Below are 22,519 nucleotides of genomic sequence, written 5' to 3' on the forward strand. Positions count from 1 at the left end.
AGGTTTGTGTTTCACTTACTGAGGAGCTTGATTCCCCCCCCCCACCACAGCACTTGCCACTATTTAAAATTATTTACTTGTTTCTTCGTTTATTCTCTGACCCCTTTGCTAGACCATAAAAGTCAAGATAAAAGAGACTTGGTTGGTCTTTTTTTTTTAAAGATTTTATTTATTTATTTGAGAGAAAGAGAGAAAGAGAGAGAGAGAGAGAGAGAGAGAGAGAGAGCATGAGTGGGGGGAAGGGCAGAGAGAGGGAGAAGCAGCCTCCCCGGTGAGCAGGGAGTCCGATGGGGGCTCGATCCCAGTACCCCGGGATCATGACCTGATCCGAAGGCAGATGCTTCGCCGACTGAGCCACCCAGGAGCCCCTGACTCGGTTGGCCTTGTACATGGCCATGTTCTCTGCAGAGGGCAGCAGTACCCAGCACAGAGGAGGCCTCCAGGAGATGCAGGTGGAATGTGTGGACGCTGGCTCCCCTCACGGAGATCAGTCAACACTCTGCTCACGTTGCTGCTTCATTCACTGCTTCACTCACTGCATCAGGGTCTGGGGCCTCCGAGCCCAAGGCAGAAAGGCGTTGCCCCACAGCAGGGCAGGAGAGCCCAGAGCCTCCTGGCTGGAGGAAGTGGAGCTCTGGGAAGAGACACTCGTGTTAATTGAATGGGAAATCCAGGCCAGTCTTTGTGGCTGGGTGCGGGGGTCCAGTGTGTGAATAAGAAAGACTTTGCTTTTGCAGAACTCCCATTTGGAGAAACAGATGGGCAAAGGAGTCTGGGCTGATTTAGAGACATCTTTGGAGCAGAGTGGCTTGGGGGAGGGTGCATGGGAAGACTTCCCGGTGGGGAGGGTGGGCAGTGACGATGTGAGCCGGGCCCTGAGGAGTGGGTAGGAGTGGGATGGATGAAGAAGCGGGAGAAATGCATTCTGGACAGAGGGGCATTTACAAAGCAGCAGTGCCTCCCCTATGAGAGCACACGGGAGCTGTCCGTGGTGCTGTGGCCACTGCTAAGGAGCCGCTGCGAAAGCCAAGCTTGGCTCTTGTCTGGTTTAATCGTGGTTAAAATATACATAACATAAAACTTGACTTTCTGATCGCTTTAAGTGTCAAATTCAGTGGCATCAATTACATTCACAATGTGCAACCATCCCCACCATCCGTCTCCAGAACTTTTTCACCTTCCCAAACTGAAACTCAGTCCCCATGAAACACTAACTCCCCTCCCTGCCCCACATCCCAGTTTGCCATTCTCCCATAACGTAAGTTTCTTGAGATCAGAGACGTTGCACTTTGTGGTTGTTGTGTCTCCAGTCCCTAGACCAGTGGTTCTCACGGTGGGGCAGGGATTCTGCCCCTCATGGGACATTTGGTAGTGTCTGGAAACATTTTTGGTTCTCATGACTTTGGGGGATGGAGATGATGTTGGCATTGAGTGGGTACAGACCAGAGATGCTTCTCCACACCTTACGATGCACATGACGGGCCCCCCAGAACCGAGAATTCTCTGGCCCCAAATATCAACAGCATGGGTTGAGAAACCCTGCCGTAGAGGAACACCTGAATCATAATCAGTTCTCATAGAATTGGGTTGAGGCAATGAAATTGCTAAAGCTCCTTGACTATCCTTTTCGTGATTTGCAAAGGGGATTAATACAAGGACATTCGAGCCTCATTATTAGTTGCTTCTCTATTTGTAAATTTGCTTACTGGCTGAAATTCATCTGTAACATTCGTAACCCCCAAATCCATACTCACGGTGCTTTCAGGGTCATTTGCAGACAACGCCGAGGGGTGAAAACTTTGAGTGCTGGCCATACATATTCCCAGCTGGGTTTGAACAAGGCACCATTTTGCGTCCTTATTCCAGCCCAGGTTGTAAATGGCCCCTTTCGGGACCTATTTAGTACCATGATTTTTGCATTTTTGCGCTTTATGTTGGTGGTTTTACTGTTTACAGTGGCCCCCGTGCACAGCGCTGTCTGGTGTTTCTGAGTTTCTGAGCACAAGAAGGCTGGGCTGCAGCTTACAGAGAAAATACATGTGTTAGCTAAGCTTAATTCAGGCATGAATTATAGTGCTGTTGGCTGTTAACGAATCGACAATGTGTATTAAATAAGGTGTCTTTAGACAGAAGCATACAGAGCACAAGATTATGTATTGATGAGTTGATGAAAATATTGTGACCAGAGGCTTGCAGGAATCTACCCCAGGGTTTCCTCCAGGGGCGATGCTTCAGCATTCACTCTTGCAACTTTATAGAACAGAGCAGCTGCCAATAATGAGAATCAACCGTATCTACTTCTAAGAGCTATTGTAAGGACCAGATAAGATCATGCATGCAAAGCATTTAGCACAATGCCTGTAGTAAATAACGGGGGGGGGGGGGGGCGGGTGGTGGATATTATGTAATCCAGAGAAAACATTAAAACAGGCCTGCTTTTGTATAAAGCATATAGCCTTCCTTACCTCGTCAGAGCTGCAGGGAATTGGAGGGAGGCCCTGTGTAATTACCACTCTGAACTTTAGCCAGGGCATGGTGAGAGAGCTGCATTTGCCAGACCCACTCGATTGTTCCCGGTGGCCACACATGGTCATGAAGACTCAAGTGGAAGAATGCCATCCATTAAATCACCCATACGGCTTTCCTTGGCACCCTGGGCTTGCCGTGGTTTCTGTCCAAGAATTAACTAGCCCTGTGCCTGCTTCATATCAAGGAGGAAAGGAACACCACCCCTCCACAGTCGGTACATGTACTGTTTTTCTTATTTTATTTTATTTTTTTTAAGATTTTATTTATTTATTTGACAGAGAGAGACACAGCGAGAGAGGGAACACAAACAGGGGGAGTGGGAAACGGAGAAGCAGGCTTCCCATGGAGCAGGGAGCCTGATGCAGGGCTTGATCCCAGGACCCTGAGATCATGACCTGAGCCGAAGGCAGATGCTTAACAACTGAGCCACCCAGGTGCCCCGTACTGTTGTGGGTTTTTTTTAATTAATTGTTAAAAATTTGAAGTAATTGTAGATTCACATGCAGTAAGAAATAAGAGATCCTGTGTACCCAGTTCCCCCATTTACCCAGTGGTAAAATCTTACACGATTATAGTACAATCTCACCATTGCTTTCCATACAGTCGAGAGCTAGAAGATGTCCTCACCATAGGACACCTCACGTTGTCCCTGTAAAGTGCTTCTACTCCCCATACCCTCCTCCCCATGTCCTTAACCCCTAGAAATCACTAATATGTTCTCCATTTCTGTAATTTTGACGTTTCAAGAATTTTATGTAAATGGAATCATAAGAGTATGTAAAGCATGTAACCTTGTTGCATTGGCTTCTCCCTGCTCAGCATAATTCTCTAGAGCTTCATCCAAGTTGTTGTGTGTTTCAAGAGTTTATTCCTTTTTGTTGCTAAGTAGCGGCCCATTTATATGAAATGTGCAGAGCAGGTAAACCCATAGAGACAAAAAGCAAACCAGTGGTTGCCAGGGGCTGGGAGATTGAGAAATGACGGCTAATGGAGACAGTTTCTACTAGGGGTGATGAAAATGTTCTGGAATCACACAGTGGTGATGGTCGTGCAACTCTGTCAACGTACTGAAGACCACAGTCGCACACTTTAAATGGGTGAATTGTACAATATGTGAATTCTATCTCGGTCAAGCTGTTATTAACCAAAAAAGGCGCTGTAATTGTAATTAATAGTTTGGTTATGATCTGTCTCCCTGGCTCTAAGTTCAGGAGGACTGGCACCATGCACTTTTGCTCACTGCCGCATTCCCCAACGTGGCCTGGCTTGTAGTAGGCGGCTCAAGAAATATCTCTCAAAATGACTTACACTTGGAGTAGGGTTTCTCAGCCTGACATTGGAGCCGGGTCTTTGTGGGGCGTCCCGGCCCCCCACCCACTCCATGCCAGGGGCCACAGATGTCCCTAGACACCGCCCAGTGCCCTCTGAAGGCAAATCACTCCAGCTGAGAACCACTAGTTTAGGGTCAGCAAGTTTTTAGGTGCTGAGTGGGCTCGTAGAAGGCGCCTCGAAAGGCTGCTAACCAGGGGGTGCCCAAGGGACATGCAGGACGTGGCCGCCTCAGCAGGGCCACCTGCACTCAGCCAGAGCGGTCAGCGGAACTCCCCAACCCACCCAAGTGGGACACAAAGTAGAAGTACGTCCAGGCTCCCGCTCAGGGCGGGGCTTCGGACGTAGGGCAGAGACACCCCCGCCCCGACCCCGACAAAGGCTTATGGTTTAAGGGAAGGCGGGACTCCGGGAAGGGGCGGGGCTCGAGGCAGAGCCCCCGGATGTTGAGCTGCCCCCCCTCCCCGGGGGCGGGGGTAGAGGCGGGACTCCAGGAAGGGGCGGGGCTCGAGGCAGGGGCGGGGCTCGAGGCAGAGTCCGCCCGGAGACGTGCAGTGAGAAGCGAGAGGGCCCGGGCTTCGCGCGGGGGGCGGGGCCTGGGGCGCGTGGTGGGACGCGAGCTGCACGCGGCGCGGGGGCGGGGCCCGGGGACGTCACCGCCGGCGCCCCGCCCCTTCGCGCCTCGGGCCAGCTCGAGCTCTGTGCTGACGCCAAGATGGCGGCGAGTAACTGCTCCGGCTACGCGTGGGGCGCCGGCCCACACCACAGGTAACGGCCCCAGCGCCGCCCGCGCCGCTGGCCCGACGCGGGCCCGACCCAGATCCCGGGGAAGCCGCGGGCCGGCGTGTTGGCCGGAACCAAGCGGGACACGGGCTGGGAGGCCTGCGCCAGCTAAGATGGCCGCGCAGCCGGGAGGGAGAGCTGGCGGTGCTGGGAGTCCGTACCTAAGGGGGCGCTCAGGCCTGAGGTGGGGAGGGCAGCGGCTCCCAAGGCGGGCACAGAAGCCCGAGTGGGGAGGGGGTTTGGCCGAGGGTGGCCCCGGAGGGGCACAGCTGGAGGGCCAGAGCGCGGGACCCCTGGGCGGGGGTGGGGGATAGACGGAGGCCGGGGAGGGTCCTGAGGGCCGCGGGGGGTGGGGGGCGGGCCCGGAGGGGACCTGACTGCGCAGGGTGTGGAGCGGAGACCTTGGCGGAGGAGAGGGGAGCGGAGGGGCGATCTGATTCTGATTTGGGGGTAAGACAGACCCGGGAGGGCACCTGGCTGGGCAGGGATTCGTGGGGTCAGGGGGTACTGACCCCTGACGGGGGTGGGGGTGGTGAGGGAACTCAGAGACATTGGCAGGGGGGATTGAGCCCTGATGGGGGGATCAGGCAGAGACTTGGGGGGGCCCCAGACTCGACATGGGGAAGTCCTGACACCCAGTGGGGGGTGGGCATTAGAGGCTTCCAGGGGAGGGGGAACAGTAAGGAGGGCTAGAGGAGCCTGAGACCTTGAGACTTTGTGGGGTGGGTGTAAAGGAGACCCATGCATTTGGGGGAGGGGGAGGAGCTTGGAGAAGAGGTGGGGGCAGAGATAGGAAGCAGCCAAGGGAAGGAGGGATGTCCAGGTAGAAACAGCACATGGGGTGTGCTGTACCCCAAGTGTACAAATACACAGCCCCACGCCGTTCTCCACGGCCTCTCTCTGGAGCATCTCTGCTGTTTCCTCCTTCAGCCTGACGCTCAAGAGCAAGTCCCAGGCAGGGATGCTGGCGTCCCGCGGGGGGGGGGGGGGGGGGGGGGGGGGGGGGGGTGGTCGAGCGCCTCCCGGAACCCAGCCCTTTCCAGCTGTAGCCTGGCTGAACCTCTCTGGCCGGTTCCTCACCCTGAGGAAACAAGGACGCAGACTGCCCTTTGGGCAACCGAGACATGTGTCGGCTGCACTATAGGGGCCCTTGCTGCACGTTTCAGTTTCAGCTTGTAGAAAATAGATACGTGGAAAGTTAGGGCTGACCTCTCAACCTAGTCGTTGGGATCTGGCCATGTTCTTTCCTCTGGGATCACAAGGAAACAGACCAGGGCTTGGGAATTAAGGGTTATGGAAAAGAGGAGAGCTCCTTATGTTTTCCGCGCTTGGAGTGGCTTCTAAAGTGGGGTGTGTGGCTAGTAATGGATTTTCTGATGGGGCCTGCCGTTTCCTGCAACACAGTGTTTTTTTTTATCCTTCTTTGTTTCTGTCACCCTCAGTGCTATTTCTATTGCCTGTGCTTAGTTAAAGCAGAATCTGCTAGTCCCAGGCTGTTAGAGGCGTGCACTTTTGGAAGGGCTTCACCCTCTGCCCGCTCGCAAGCTCTTTTTTCTTTTCTCTTTTTCTTTCTCAGTGCATTCTTCAGTCATGAGTGGGAAATCACTTGAATGTTATGCTGTCTATTAAGATTACCTTCCAGGGGAGGGGCGCCTGGGTGGCTCAGTCAGTCAAGCATCCGACTCTTGATTTCGGCTCAGGTCGTGATCTCAGGGTCCTGGAATCGAGCCTTGAGTGGGGCTCTGCACTCAGCACAGAGTCTGCTTGTTTCTCTCCCTCCCCCTCGGCTCCTACCCCTGCTCGAGCTAGCTCGCTCTCTCAAATAAATAAATCTTTAAAAAAAAAATTACCTCCTGGAGGAGAATTGAAGTATTTACACTGTTAAAATGGGTAATTGCTGGGCTTCAGCAGATGCATCTGTCATTTATTTGAATTAATGTAGTTACACATATCAGCCTAGCTGCTGTCTTTAGTCTGATGACTTAGGTGATACCATGTACTCAGCGTGTGACTAAGGATGTGAAATTACCCTGAATGAAATGTCAAATTAGTCTGTGCTTTAGAAGTGTCCCCAAGAACATGTGTTATTCCTTAAGAAAAGAGTAGGGGTGCCCGGCTGGCTCAGTCAGAGTGTGGGACTCTTCATCTCAGGGTCATAAGTTCAAGCCCCACATTGGTTGTAAAGATTACTTAAAAAAATAAAATCTTAAAAATAAATTTAAGTGAAACTGAAACACAGATCATGGTAAAATAAATTTCAGTCTTACAAAACCTTGGAAAGAGATCATCTGCATTATCTGAATGACTTTAGCTAGACATTTTTTTTCTGGGGTAAGTGACTTTTGCTTGGAACCTTCAGCTGCTTGTAGAGTATATATTTCTTATATAACATGCCATGGGAAGACTAATTACATAACAGATTTTGAGAATGCATACCAACTTTATGGTAGCATTTGGACAATGGTATTTACAAAACCCGTATTCACAAATTGCCAAAAGTGAAGACAACAGTTTTTTTCTTTTTTTTTTTTTTTAAGATTTTTATTTATTTATTTGACAGAGACAACGAGAGCAGGAACATAAGCAGGGGGAGTGGGAGAGGGAGAAGCAGGCCTCCTGCCGAGCAGGGAGCCCGATGCGGGGCTCGATCTCAGGACCCTGGGATCATGACCTGAGCCGAAGGCAGACACTTAACGACTGAGCCACCCAGGCGCCCTGGCAACAGTTTTTTTCTTAGAGGAATTTTGACTAGGTTTTCTTGGCTTTTAAACTTGATAACCATAGCCCTGGATAGGAATATTCCTTATATCGTTGTCCATTATTAGGGTTGGGATCTGAACTTCTTGAATTGTTGGTCAGTAGGAATTGGATGCACATTCACTCTCGACGGTATAAGAAAAGTTTACAATTGTTGGTATGATGAGTTTCAATTATTGTATGTTGTTTGGTCTTTTAAATCTCCTAAAGCTTTTTTTAGAGCTAGAGTTAGTGCTGCAGATATCCAGAATGAAGGATTAATCCCATGAGGAAAATTGAATTTGGCAGTGCTTTTCATCATCCCAAGTGCAGTTTTCCCAGCAGGGTTCTGTATGTGTTTCAATCACTTTGGTAATGGAAACATCTAGAACTTGGAGCTGTATGCTGGAGGTCCGCACTAGTGCAACAGGATAGGCTGGCCCTCTCTGTTACATTTCCTTCCCTCTTCGTTCAGCAGTTTTGTGAAAATTCCACCGGTACAGTACACCTGGCTACCTTTGCCTTCACATTCTTGTTAAGTCTAAATAAGACAGCTGCTGGATTTGGGGGTAATGCTTGATTTCTCATCGAGAGAAGCTCTATTTTAATAAGCTTTTGAGAAGCTCTCTCTTTTTAAAGATTTATTCACTAGAGAGACAGAGAGAGAGTGGGGGGAGGGACAGAGGGGGAGAGGGAAGAGAGAATCGCAAGTAGACTCCCCGCTGAGCATGGAACCCAGTGCGGGGCTCTGTCTCATGACCCATGAGTTCATGATCTGAGCCGAAACCAAGAGTGGGACTCTTGACTGACTTTGCCACCCAGGTGCCCCACCAGTGGCTTCTTTTTAATTTGAATGTCTTTGGTTGAATCCAGGGTTGGTAGTTGGACATCTGTTTTACTTGCTCGTAAGAACCGCACATTGGTTGTCTAGTCCTGCCTCCCTCTGTCGACACGAGGTGCATGTGTCAGACCAGTGTAGACATGGTGGTAGAGGTTTCTCCACGTCTGAAAGCAGCAGGAGAGGGCTGGAACCACACATGACCCCTCGCCAGTCCTCAGACAGTGGCCTTTCATCAGTTGGATTCACAGCAGTAGACTGGCGTGGTCATCGTAAGCCTGGTTGGAAATTCTTTCGCTTGCACTGCTTCTCTGAGGGCACATGCAGAATGCTTTCTCTTTGGCTTACCCAGCATAATATCATCAGGACAACATTTTTAAGCATCTGCCTGTCAGGCTAACCTCGTGGCCACCCTCCATGTGGGGACCATGTTCCTTTGCAGAAGGATGGAAGAATTGCACCGCCAAGCTCAGAATCCGGCTCACCCTGGAGGCTTGGGAAACGCCTGTCACCAGCTTCGGGAATCCCTGCCTCAGCAACGTGGAGCAGCCCAGTGGCTCTGTCTTGAGGAGCCAGGCTGGCCCTGATTCAGAGCTGGAGACTCTTGACTACAGTTTAAAGAAGGTTGCAGATGGGGGTGGGGAATGAAATTCTCTGTCATCTTCTCAAGAGCCCAACGATTTAGTGTGTTTTTGTTTGTTTTTTTAAGATTTTATTTATTTATTTGACAGAGACACAGCGAGAGAGGGAACACCAGCAGGGGGAGTGGGAGAGGGAGAAGCAGGCTTCCCGCGGAGCAGGGAGCCCGATGCGGGGCTCGATCCCAGGACCCTGGGATCATGACCTGAGCCGAAGGCAGACGCTCAACGACTGGGCCACCCAGGAGCCCCAAGGGCCCAAAGATTTAGTTTATCAAACCCCTTTCCAGTAGGTTGGGATGTTTTCTGGATCTGAAATGGGCATTTCACATGGAGAAGGTACGTAAGACTTTCATAATTTAAAAAACTCTGCTAAAAAATAATCAGAATTGTAGGGCGCGTGGCTAGCTCATTCAGAAGAGCATGTGAGTCTTGATCTCAGTGTTGTGAGTTCAAGCCCCATGTTGAGTGTTGAGATTACTTATACTTTAAAGAAATATTTTTAAACATCAGAATTGTCATGTGAACGTATGTCAAATTATATTTTGACGTTAAAAACCTCGAGAACCGAAGTGCCAAATGAGATCATCACGGGGTGTTTACGTGTGTGTGTGTACACATAAAGTCATGTCATCTTACAATAAAACAGATTTGAAAATGTCCTTCCCGATGAATGTCTTTAGTGACCATATCAGCAGTGGGTATTGGAGTCCACTGCACGCCGTCTAAACTCTGAATGTTCCTCAGCCCTGTGAGTCATCACAGATGTGCCTGGAAAACTGTGCCGAGGTCAGGGTGCTGGAGCTGAGTTTTCTCTCACTAGCACTGCAGTGTAGGTGATCCTTGACGTGAGAGTTCCAGCTACTTGGGGCTCTGCGGCAGTCTCAGTCAGGCTTAGTTTTTGCCACGTGGGGCAGTGATACTGAGTGAACTTTGTTAGCTCAAACATCAGCTCACTGTGATTGCAGGAAAATCTTTTTTTTCCACTTTTTTCCCCCCTCAGACTCTAAATGTTTTTGGTGTTGTGTGTGCGTGTTCCCACTGAGTATGACCCATTGACAGTGGTGTGTATCAGAGCGATCTCACTGCTGCAGCAGACCCAGAACATGTCATTACCTGCTGTAGGTTCCTCAGACATACCCTTCTGAAGTGAGGGCTACACTCAGGGTCCATGTGTTCTTTTTCTTTCTTTTTTTTTTTTTTTTTTTTAAGATTGTACTTATTTGACAGAGAGAGAACAAGCAGGGGGAGTGGCAGGCAGAGGGAGAGGGAGAAGCAGGCTTCCCGCCAAGCAGGGAGCCCGATGTGGGGCTCGATCCCAGGACTCCAGGATCATGACCTGAGCCGAAGGCAGACGTTCAACCGACTGAGCCACCCAGGCGCCCCTCCATGTGTTCTTTTATGGTTGGCCTCGTAGGAGCAAGTGAGAGCATGTCCCACAGGAGAGAGCCCTGCTCAGAACCGGACCTCCTCGGCCGAGTCCCTTCCATCCAGCCCTCCACGTCCCCGTCAGGTGACTGAGCAAAATGACATCAATGGGTCTTGCCAACCTTGCATTCTAAAATCTTATCTAGATGATGTACTCAAAAAAAACCCTGCCTCCCCGAAACAAACACTGAGGCCAAAAAACCATTACGAGATAATTGCCTTGACCCAAAGAGGAGGATGCCAGCCGGGACTCAGGAAGCTGCATTTGCGTAGATGTGCTTAAATACTGCTCTTCCTGTGCTAACGGGGGCCCAGCATCCAGCTTCGGCTCTTCTCCCTCCTGGGCCGACGGCACCAGCTGGGTCCTTGTCACGGGGTCCTCACTGTTGCGGGGACAGGCACACCCTCCCTTTGAGCAACAGGCGACTTGCAGCGGTAGTAGCACAGGGCTTTGGCTGCGGGCTTAAAGGGAGTCTTCACCAAGAGTGAATTTGTGGCTTTTTATTCCTGTTCCTCATCCATCAGGGGTTGAAAATGGGCAGCTTGCACACCATGTTTGATTCTCACACCTGTCTTCAGCCTGTGTGGTAGGCTTATTGCTTGCTTTATTTGAATTGGTCGCCAGCATTTAAAAATCGGGAGACTTTGGGACACCTGGCTGGCTCGGAGGAGCGTGTGACTCTTGATTTGGGGGTCATGAGTTGAGCCCCATATTGGGTGTAGAGATTACTTAAGTAAAAAACGTTAAAAAAATAAAAATAGGGTTGCCTGGGTGGCTCAGTCAGTAAAGTGTCTGCCTTTGGCTCAGGTCCTGATTCCAGGGTCCTGGGCTCGAGCCCTGCGTCAGGCTCCCTGCTGCTCCCCCTGCTTGTGCTCTCTCTCTCTGACAAATAAATAAAATAAAATAAAAAATGGGAGATTTTGCAAAAACCCTGATTTTTAGCCTTGCTTAAAATCGGAAGATCTGGCACCCCTGGCCTGCATTGTAAGCCCCTGCCTGCGCAATCTGCTGTAGCACGTGAGCTCCTGCTGAATTGTCCTGCCATCTCAAGAGGTGGGGTCCCAGGCCAATACGCCGAGGGTAAGAAAGAGTAAGCGACTTGCTCAAGGCCCCGGTGAACAGAGCAGGACTGGAAGCCATCCCACTGGGCTGTGGTTCTCCCAGTTCCTAGTCTTTAAACCTTTGTGACTCCAGCTCTGTCCTTGTACAGAACCTCTCATGCTCAGCCTCTCTTCTCTAACATCTTGCTTGAAGGGAATGTCTCACTTGTGCCTGTGGGACTTCATTCCATGGAGGTGCCTGAGTGCAGACGTGGAGAGGTCCGTGTTGCTGCAAGAAGACCTGATCACATTTCCCAAGAGAAGGGGACATGCCACGTCCCACAGGGCCAGACTTGCCATTTGAGCTCAACGACTGCATTTTGGCACTCCCTGTTCCAGTAGGGATTCTTAACCTGGGCCTGCGAGGCCAGAGTGACTGCAGGAAAAACTGCCATTTCCAAGGAATCAGAGGGAAGGAAGTCTCAGCTTCCGCCTGATTGGAAATTGAGAGAAGGCGAGGTGACCAATGGCTTCCCATGAAGGGGAGCCTGAGCAGGGGTGGGGTGTTCTCCCTCTGGACCTGTGGCAGGGAGCCTGGGCGGGAGAAACTGCCTCTGCTGCCGCTTTTCCCCCCAAACGCTAGGCTCAACCCCCAACCCCAAACTTGCGGTATCCTCACCCATTTTTGCTGGTCTGAGTTTCTCAGCAGCACGTTTGGCATTGGGGCAGGTCATTCTGGGGTGGGCCCTGGGGGATGGAGCAGCATCCCTGGTTACTGACCCAGCGCTGGCAGCACCCCAGTCGTGACAACCACAGATGTCCCCAGCATCACCCAGTGTTCGCTAGGGACAGAGTCATCCCGGGTGAGAACCCCTATGCCAGATTTCCTAGGTTTTGGCAACCGTATGGGCCATGCCTGTGGGAGGTCTTTGCCATGAGCTGTGTTTTGGCTCACTCAACTCCTAAAACCTCAGTGTGGCAGATGGGTTGCCAGAATGTCTCTGTCCTTCATTCCTTATGTCCTCAGCCTTTCTGCCATGACCTTGCAGCTTTTCCCATCTTGAAGTAGCATCCGTTTCCGTAGCCCTGGAATCTGGGCTTCCTTGTCCTTGTCTTGCCAGCGGACTGCAGTGGAAGTAACGCTGTCATAGACTGACAGTCGGTGCCCCCCACAATGGCTAACTGAGACCTAATCCTCCAGATGATGGTATGGGGAGGCAGGGCCTCTGGGGGGGCTTAGGTCATGAGGGTGCAGTCCTCATGAATGGGATGAGTGCCCTTATGAGAGAGGCCCCCTAAAGCTCCGTCCCTCCGTCCTCCACGTGAGGACACATAAGAAGATGGCGGTCCATGAACCAGTCCCTCACCAGACACGGCATCTGCCAGCACCGTGATCTTGGACTTCCAGCCTCTAGAGCCTTTGCCTGTGTCCCCTCCACCTCGGGAACGCTGCCACGTGAAGGACCCAAGGCTGGCCCTGGAGGAGGAGGTGCTACAGGGAGGGAGCCAGGGTGTCCGTCTGATAGCCAGCCACCCTCCAGAAGCGGAGCTGCCTGCCTGCCGCTGACTTCAGGTGCAATGCAGCCCAGCCTACGGAATCATGAGCGAAATAAACAATTGCTGTTTTAAGCCAGGAAACCATTGCTGTTTAAAAGCTCAAACCTTTTTAGTAAAGGGTCATAGAGTAAATACTTGCAGCTTTGTGTGTATCTTAGTTCGGGCTGCTGTAACAAAGGACCACGGACTGGGTGGCTTGTAAACAGTAGGAATGTATCCCCCGCAGTTCCGGAGGCTAGAGGAGATGAGGGTGCCAGTGGGGCTGGGTTCTGGTGAGAGTCCTCTGGTGGGTTGCAGCCGGCTGCCTCCCCGCTGTGTCCTTGCATGGGGGGGTGCAGCAGTCTCCCCTGTGACTCAAGGGCACTCCTGAGTGCGCCAACCTCCTTACGCCATCTAATCCTAATCCCTCCCAAAGGCCCCACCTCCTGACACTGTCACCCTGAGGGGTAAGGTTTCAACAGTGAATTCTGGGAGACACAAACATTCGGTCCCTGACACCAGGCCATATGGTGTCTGTTGCAGCTACCGAGCATCCCCACTCTAGGGCGGAGGCAGCCGTAAATGATACACAAAGTGGGCATGGCTGTGTGCCATCGAAGCTTTCATTTTTGACTCTGAGGGAGAAAGAATGGATGTGCCCGCAGCCTAGCAGTTAGCAAGAGCCCTCCGCCACCTCCCAAGGCCGGAAGAGGCCTTGCAGTGAAGGGTGCCTGGGATTTTGGCGGGTGGGGCTGGGATGCGGCGCACCAGCCTGAGAGAAGGGCCTGGTGTGGCCATTGAAATGGGAGAAAAGCACAGGGTCTGACCGAGAAACGGTGCTATGTGCTGAGGGACAGAGGATGTTGGGTGCGGGGGGGGTGGCGGGAGGCTGGACAGTGGGCTCGGGGCTCTCAGATGTAAGGCAGAAGCTGAGGTTTATGTAGTAAGTAATGGGGAGTCACCAAGATACCTCCTCACAAGATTTGTCCTGTTTTGGGATGCTGAGGTGCTATAGGCTGAATTGTGCCCCCCACAATTCATGTGAAGCCCTAACCCCCAATGTGACTAGAGGTAGGGCCTCTAACAAAGTCATTACAGTTATGTGAGGACACAGGGTGGGTCTGAGGCAGCCACCCTGGCCCCATTCCATGGGCTGTGCTTGGTTTGTGGCCAGTGGGGTGGGACCCAGGCTGGACAGGAGGCTGCTCAAGGAAGCCGGCACAAGAAGGCATATGTAGAATGTACGTGGAGGATACCTTGGAGCCTTGCTTACCAGCAGGAAATTAGAAATAATGTTTGGTGGTTTAAAGAGATACCCACGAACTCTTCAAAAACTGGGGCCTAATCCTCTGCCCTGGAGTGTGGGTTAGAGTCAGTAATTCGCTTCTAACTAATGGGATGTGGCAAAAGTTCTGCCATGTGATTGGTGTCAGAGGCTGGGTCATGACTCAGTTTTCTCTCTGGGGGAAGCTAGTTGCTATGTTGGGAGATACTCAAGCAGTACTGAGACAAGCCCACACAAGAGGACCAAGGCTGCTTGCAGACAGCTACAACCAAAGTGCCCACTGTATGAGGGAACATCCAGGGAGCAGAGCCCGCCGCCTCAGTCAGGCCTTCAGATGGTGCCGCCCCAGCCAGCGTCTCGTGGGCAACCTCAGAAAGACCATGAGCCTAGAGCCAAGCCAAGCCACTCCCGCGTTCCTGACCTGCAGAGACTGAAGATCAGTATTATTGTTTGAAACCACAGCATTGGGGATAATTTTTGACTCAGCACTACATAAACTAACACATAATATAAATGTCTACCAGTAGGAAGATAGGCAAATGAATTGTGATCCATTCAAATGAGTAAATAACTAGGCTTTAAGTTTGGGGGGCCCAGGATGAATGGCTGCATACCATACATCGAAATACTTTAACATCACGAACCAAACTGGCTAAAAGTTAAATACAGTATGTTTTATCTTACCTACCTTGGCAAATGTACGTTTCTAATGACCAAAGGGGGGGGGGAAGAGGCTAAGGTTTTTCTGGTTGGCAAAACATCAAAGATGACTGAGTTTATTATCATGCATGTCTGGGCATTCTGTTGATGGGCCAGGGCTATTTGGATGTCTTATAAAATAACAAATTCATAAATGATATATTTTGTAAAATGAATTTTTTGAACTTTATTTATATTATTTCAGCATGAATGATGTTTGTGTAACCAAGATTTTCATGTCGTCTGAGTTTTGCTACTATAATGGCCTGAAGCAGCTATCATGGATGGGCTGACTTGTGTCCTCCCTAAGATTTATACGTAGAAGCGCTGACCCCCAAGACCTCACTCACAAGGTGCCTGTACTTGGAGACGGGATCTTTAAAAGAGGTGATTAAGGGGCGCCTGGGTGGCTCAGATGTTAAGCGTCTGCCTTCGGCTCAGGTCATGATCCCAGGGTCCTGGGATCGAGCCCCGCGTCGGGCTCCCCGCTCAGCGGGAAGCCTGCTTCTCCCTCTCCCTCTCCCCCTGCTTGTGTTCCCTCTCTCACTGTGTCTTTCTCTGTCAAATAAATAAATCTTAAAAAAAAAAAAAAAAAGAGGTGATTAAGTCAAAATGCGGTCACAGAGATGGGCCCTAAGCCAGTATGACTGGCGTCCCTGTAAGAGGCGATGGGGACCCAGACACACATAGAGGGACGGCCCTGTGAGGACATGGAAGAAGTTGGTGTCTACACGCCCAGGAGAGATGCCTTGGGAGGAATTACCCCTACCAACTCCTTGATCTTGGTTCCGGCCTTACAGGACTGTCTGGTGTTGAAGCTACCCTGTCGGGACTTTGTAATGGCAGCCAGAGCAAACCCACACGGTCTCTTTCCCGATCGGGGTTCCATCTCAGAGCTGCAGAACACAGGAGATGGTCAGAGAGCCCGACGGGCCACAGTGAGCGCCATCTCAGGATCCTCAGAGGGACCTGAATTCTTACCTACATGGATGCCTGGGGGCACGAGGCCTTCGTTTCTGCTGGAATCCCAGTTGAGAAAGGCTGAGCTAAAAGATCCAACCTTAAAATTCAGTTACAGCTGAAGTGTGCAAAGCAGATATGTTTTCATCAGAAATGCTGAGTAAATGTAAAACATGGAAAAATCAACGTAATTTTTCATGTGTGTCTAAGAAGTTTCTTTCTTAAAATACTAAAAAATGTCTGTTAAACATTAAGACAAAATATATGGGGGGATGGGGAGTGACTGGTAGTGGTTGTGAGGTTTCTTTTTATTGTAGTGAAATAGACACGACATAAAATGTACCATTGGACCGTCTCTAAGTGCACAGCTCAGCGGCACGAAGCACACTCACTCTGTCCTGCGACCACCCCACCCTCCGTCTCCAGAATGTTCCATCTCCCCACACGGAGACTCTGTCCCCATGAAGCATGGACTCCCCACCCCGTGCCCCAGCCCCGGCTCCCACCCTCTCCTCTCTGTCTGTGGGGACGGGACTCCTCTGGGGACCTCCTGGGAGTGGGGTCCTCCTGTGGGATGTGTCCTTCTGGGTCTGGCTCCTCACTGAGCAGCGTCCTCGGGGTCCCTCCACGTCGTGGCAGGTGTCAGGGTCCCTTCCTTTCTGAGGCTGGATCATCCATTATGTATGAGTGTTGGATTTTGCTTTCATGTTCTAGAGCAAGAGGTGGGGAGAAGGGTCTCCCCGGGGCCTGAACAGGGTTTGTCACAAGAGCGGGAGTGGGCCGAGATGCTTGTGTGTTTCTCAGTAAACAAGTGTGTGTTTGTGATGGGTGAGGACTTCGCATGCAGCACCGCCCCATAGGACTTTCTCTGATGATGGAAATGTTCTCTCTCTGCGCCTTCCACTGCGAAACCTAAATTAATTAAAATGAAACTAAATGTTGAATTCCATTCCTCAGCTCGGTCTGCCTTTTGACCAAGAAAGTCTCTAAGACAGAAGAGACCCATGAATCTCACGAGTGGCTGACTTGAGAAATCTCAGTGCTCCTTCATAGCAGATAGGGTGCTTTCGTTTTTTCCTGGAGAGATGCAGGCATCTCGTGTTACAGATCGGAGGTTTGGCTTCCCGTTGTGTTGTAATTTCACTGTAGAGCTGCAGATTTCGAGTTGTTTGGACGGTGGCATTGCACCTAGGAGTGGCCCCTGGGGTCCAGGACGCTGCCTTCGATTGAATCTAGAAAGCCACTGTAGATGGGAGCTGCGGGGGCTGCCCCCACCCACCCTTTCCCAAACACGTGCCCCCCGGGACGCCTGTAAGCACGTGCCCCCGCAGCTGTACTTACTGCACACCTGCTATGTGCCAAATGCCATTGCAGTGCTTGGTAAGACCTTGGGACACACTGCCCTTCCTGTGCCCCTGTGGCCTGGTGCTGTGGGGGAGGGGACGACCAGGGGAGAGACAAGTCAGAGGATCAGGAGGTGCTGGGAAGAGAACTCCAGCAGGGCGGCGGGGACGGGATGCTGCTGCTAATCTAGACGGGCTCAGAGAGGGCTTGTTGGAGGAGGTGACGTTCGAGCAGTGACCTACAGGAGGGGATGGGGTGCATGGGCTTCAGGGCTGCGTTTCGGAGCCTTGAATGGTTCCAAGCAGGAGGGCGACGTGGGCAAGTTTGTGCTGTGCTCTCGCTGCCAGGGGGGTGGAGATGCTAGCGAGGAGGTGGGCAGGCTCCCGGTAGGGGTGAGACCCCAGGCTCTGCTGGCCCCCAGCTCCTGCGAGGAGCGTTTGCACTTGACTCTGTGTGGTTGGCCCTCGGTGTTCTGCTCAGCCTGGGCAGCGCTCCCCGTGTTGTCCCAGCTGGGCCGCACGCCACTCAGAGGGACAGGGGCGGTTCGGCAGTCATTGCATGGCTAGCTTTGGTCCAGAACATGTGGAGGTACTTTTGTCCCCAGGCCTGCCTGCCCCAAACCCCACGCGCACATCCAGCCTCATCCCCTGCAGGATTCGCAGGACCTTCATGGGATCCATGATGGGACTAAAAGCTTTGATGATACCTTCCCAGACAAATGGACTTTGATGAGGACCATCTGCTCGGTGACTGATACTTAGTAGCGTGGGGGGCACTTGGGTCACAAAGATCTTGGTCTGATTCGAACACTTGACCTGCGTCACGATCCTCAGAGTTTCTGCATTTAGAAACGGGACCGACGGACAGGCAGATGGGAGAATGAGGTGGTGTCGACAGAGGCCTCAGTGCTGTGTAGAGCAAGCTGGCAATAAAACGGGTTCTCGTGACTATGAGTTTAGTTCCATGTTCACTGATCTTCTGTATTTTAATAATTGGGGAGCCATTCGTTCCTCAGTTATAAAATACTGTTCAGTCTAGCTTTCTTTGAAGAATCCTGATGTCCAGAAAAAGCTTGCTGCCCACACAGATGAGCTGAGAAGTCGACCAACGGGCTCAGGTCCTGACTTTGCCACTTACTGTGCCTCAGTTTCCTCTCTGGTAAACGGGGACAAGGAGGGTCCCTGACTCACAGAGTTGTTAGGACCTTGTGTTATTTTGTGAAAAGTGCTGAAACCCAAGCCTGCTCCTGTAGAAAGGTCTTAAGGACCGTTAATCACAGAAAGCCCGGATTCACTGTAGCATCCAGAGCTGCCAACGCCCGGGGGCTGATGGCACTTACGTGCTCCACGGAAGTGTTACTTAGAGCTCATCTGATGTAGCCGGATTTTGTGTTTATCTGTGGTTCTAGCAGCCAGCCTCCGATGGCTTTTCCCTTCCCCGCCGCTGGAGCCAGCCTCGCCACGGGACCTGCTGCTGGAATGGGTCCTGCTTTGACCCCACCGTTTCCTGCGGCCGCCCCGCCCCCCAGGCCTGTCACCCCAGCGGGGTATGGCGGGTACCAGCTCCACTCTAGCCAGCCCCAGGAGCCTGCCCCCGCACGCACCATGGCTCCCTCCTACCAGGTATCAGCCTGGCCTTTCTTTGACTAGCACTGGATAACGTTGAAGGGGGCATGTGCAGTGGGTGCCCCGTATAGGCAGACAGACGGGGACACAGACATACCTTCCTGCTCTCGTCCCTGCCCCTGACAATGAGCAGGGGATGAGCTTGTGCTCATCGGGCACTTCTGGTGCTCATGATGCCACCTTCCGCTCCCAGAGCTCTGGGCCTAGAGATCTGGCCTCTGTGTTTCCACTTGGAATTGCCAACGTGTCCCATGCTGGACATGGTCCAACCCCCCTGAGCCTCTGCCACCCACCGCTGGTACCCCCTAACGTCAGTGGATGGACCACGGGCTGCCCAGCTAGCAAACCTCACACTGTCTGGTTCCACCTTCTCCCTCCCTTCTCTTCCTGCTCTCTGGTCGCTGGCAAGCCCACCAGCTGACTCCGTGTGGGGGCCTCTGCATCCGGCTGACCCTGCTGGGAACCCTGCCCCCATGTCTTCACCTGCTGCCTTCCCTGTACCGCTCCTCTGAGGGGCTGTCTCCAAGCTAGGCATTCCGCAGAGCACTTCTGCGCTCAGATGTTAACATTTCCTCGAGGGCGGCCGTATCCGTGTCACCAGTTACTGTGTCCCCGGCTCCTGAAATGGCCCGGTTTAGAGCAGGAGCTCAGGAACCGTGTGAACGCGCGTCGCGTGTGGGGCGAGCAAGGGCACACCTTGCCGCTGCCCTGAGGGGCTTCCTCCCTGCTCTGTGTCGCTCTGGTAACCCCCTCGCAGGACAGTTACAGCTATGGACCGTCGACAGATGCCGGTAGCTACGGTAGCTTCGAGAACAAGCAGTATCACCTGCCTGCTGCCAGCCAGCCTCAGCTCCCGGCCACGGCCATGGCCACGGCCACGGCCACGGCCTGCCAGCCAGGTGCGTCTCTGTAAGGAGCCACTGGCTCTACCAAGGGAGGAACCCCTGCAGAGTCACACTTCGAACTTTCCAGATGCGTAGGAGGGCCGGGAGTCTCAGGACTCTCCTCTCCAAGATGCCTGGAAGGCTCTGCGGGGGGTTGGGCTGCTATAGGGAGAGGGAGGGCGGGAAGGACAGAACCAGGAGGGGAGCCAAGCAGTTTTATTCCGAGGAGGCTTTCCCAGGCGGGAAGGAGGTGGGTTCTGCTGGGGACTTGGAGTTTCGAGATGGGAGAGCATGGGGCTCTGGACTTGGAGGCGGTTGTGGCCAGTAGGGCCCTGGGGAGGCCAGTTGCCACGGTTCCAGGGGGAGCATGGCTCCTGCTGTCCACTGGGGGGTTGTGGCAAAGGGTGGCTTTGCAGAGAGGTTCTGCTTGCCCTCCAGGGACTAAAGGAACTTCTGTCCAGTCCCGTGGAGGGCACAGCCAAGTGCAGCCCCTACAATCAGTGGCCGCTGCCGAGGCAGGGCAGCCAGCCAGCGCCCTGGCCTTGAGCTACACCGAGAACTACCCCTACCCACTGGCGACCAGCGCCCTGCCCGTGGCCTCCATCTCCACCCTGCCTTCCTGCACCCTGACCTCCTACAGCCCCACCTCTGCCCCAGACACGGGTAAGACACGTTCCCCGTGTGCGTGCAGGCACAGGCTATGCCTCTTGGAGCGTCCTCAAAACCAACCCGTCTCCCTCTGTCTGGTTTTCCTCTCTGCTTCTTAGGACCAAGCTACCCGGGCTATGAAGCAGCGGCGCACTCGGCAGCCGGTCCTCAGTGTCCCCCACTGCTGCCCCTCCAGCTGCCACCGCCTCCCCAGCAGCCTCCAGGCTCCCTGTGGGGCGGCCCAGGAAGCAGTCCCAGGGCCAGGTCTGCCAGCAGCCTCTCTGGCAAGCTCCTGGCTCCCCGCAAGCTGCTGAAACCCAAGGGTGGCCCCAGGGAGCCCCCACTTCACTACTGTGACATCTGCAAGATCAGCTGCGCGGGTCCCCAGGTCAGCTGCCCTCCGTGCCTGCTGAGCAGGCCCAGAGGATCTTCCTGGGGACCCTGCTGCCCGCCTTGGGCTGAGAGAACCCCATCCCCCACCTGGCTAACCAGACATCAGGGGCGTTGCCTACCGCAGAAGGCCTGTTATTAAACTGGCGATGTCAAGTGCACGTCAGATGTGCCTTTCAGGCGTGCGTGCAGAGCACGGAAGGGCAAGCACGGCACGGACTGCTGGCGGCAGGAACGTGGTCTTGGGCTCCCCTTGCCCGAGTGGGCAGCGTGGTCAGAGCCCCCTCCTCCGTGTGGCGATGGGTGCCGCAGGCACCGTTCCAAGAGGCGCCTGGCAGTGGCACGCCTTCGCTGCAGGGCTGCTTAAGCAGGGCCTCGGGTGGACGGAAGCGAGCGTGAGCTCACACCTGTTGTCCAAGGAAGATCCCCCAGCCACACTCACAGATCACCCAGCTAGTTCTCTGGAAAGGTCGTCAGACACCAGGGCTCCATGTCCACAGAGAACCACGCGCTAGTGTTGTCTTCTTTTTAATACTCTGAGAGAAAGCTGGAGGGGTGCATAGACTAGGATCGCAGGCCATCAGGGTGTGTGGGGAGACCCCTCATCCAGCCCCCACTTACCTGGGGGGGCCAAGGCCCTTTCCCATCTCCTGCTGTCTCTACAGGCCTGTTGATCGAACCTCCTGTGCACTTTTCCCGCCGAGACTCGCGCTCATTAATGGGAGGTCCATCTTCTCTACGTGATTTTTATTCTGTATTTCGGGGATTCTGGGTTCCTCTCACAGGTCAAACACAAGCCTCTGCTCCTAGTTCTAGACCCTTCACAGCACTGTGTTGCGCGAGTGCGGGACGCTCCCCATGCAGGGGACGCCTGTGATGTGGGGTAGGTTGGAGCCCAGCCTCGTGCTGTCACCTGAGCAGGTGTCTGAGCTGTTCTTGGGGACAGCTGTGGTGACGGGGTTTGCCCGAGCGTGTCCCCACGCATGCAGCGTGCCACAGAAATGGGAGCTCTTGTCGTTCCCAGCTTTTTGCTGAGATTAATAGCACTCTTCAAACTGGAGTTTTTACTGAGAAAGTTGTAGGTTCGCAGGCGGTTGTGAGTAATGACTCAGAGAGGTCCCTGTACCCCCTGGCCCAGCTTCCCCAGTGCCATCAGTTTGCCAGACTGCAGCCAGTCTCGCAGCCAGGGTGTTGACATTGATCAAGCGTCCTTCTTACTCGCACGTCTGCTGCTTCACCTGTCCCCACGGGCACGTGCGTGTGCGTCTTGTTCTTTGTGAACTCACTTGGCCGTGTGGCCTCCGGGCGAGCCCTTCGGGGCCAGGGGAACCCTTGGCCAACAGGAGCACAGGGCAGGCCCCTTCCCAACGCGCCTCCCTGCTTTTTCTCTCGTCACACACTGAACACGTGTTTACGGTGGGGGGGCCCTGTGGTGGGAAGACAGTCGTGAATGGTGCCTCTTACTTTGAGCTTAGGACCCCGCGCGGCACCTTCTGTAGGGCGTCTCCTGCTGCTAACTGCGGCCTCTGCCTCAGCGTGTCAGGGGAAGGCCTGGGGCGCAGAACCAGGGACCTGGGGCTGGAAATCAGACCACGGTGGGTTGAAGCTGTGCGGTTTAACTGGCGTGTGTGTAGGACGCGGACGGGAACTGCCCTACTTGCTATACTTGCAGTAGTTTCCCGTTAGCGTCACTGGGTCTATCCTTCCAGGCTTTTCTCTGCCCCACAGGCTTTTACCTGGGGTGTGTGTGTGTGTGCGCGCGCGTGTGCACGCGTGTGCGTGCGCGCTGTTGCTCAGGTAAATGTTCAGAAGTTTCTTGAGTCCCA

General features: G+C 53.3%; 1 protein-coding gene across 2 annotated transcripts in view; it reads left to right on the forward strand.

The window, feature by feature from the left end:
- The window catches only part of ZFR2 (zinc finger RNA binding protein 2), a 43,366-nt gene that overhangs the window by 1,749 nt on the left and 19,098 nt on the right, over window positions 1-22,519 (forward strand). The window contains exons 1-4 of one of the 2 annotated variants that reach the window (XM_073887382.1): window positions 4,559-4,626; window positions 19,529-19,670; window positions 20,094-20,318; window positions 20,423-20,691. In XM_073887382.1, the coding sequence (XP_073743483.1) occupies window positions 19,637-19,670; window positions 20,094-20,318; window positions 20,423-20,691 (528 nt within the window). In that variant the 5' untranslated portion in view covers window positions 4,559-4,626; window positions 19,529-19,636. Of the gene's footprint in view, window positions 1-4,558; window positions 4,627-19,528; window positions 19,671-20,093; window positions 20,319-20,422; window positions 20,692-22,519 lie in introns of those variants that run through there. The other variant, XM_073887383.1, reaches the window with a different exon arrangement.

The sequence above is a fragment of the Callorhinus ursinus genome, unplaced genomic scaffold, assembly GCF_003265705.2.
Source record: "Callorhinus ursinus isolate GAN/ISIS: 27379988/994484 unplaced genomic scaffold, GSC_fseal_2.0 scaffold77, whole genome shotgun sequence".
NCBI lineage: Eukaryota > Metazoa > Chordata > Mammalia > Carnivora > Otariidae > Callorhinus > Callorhinus ursinus.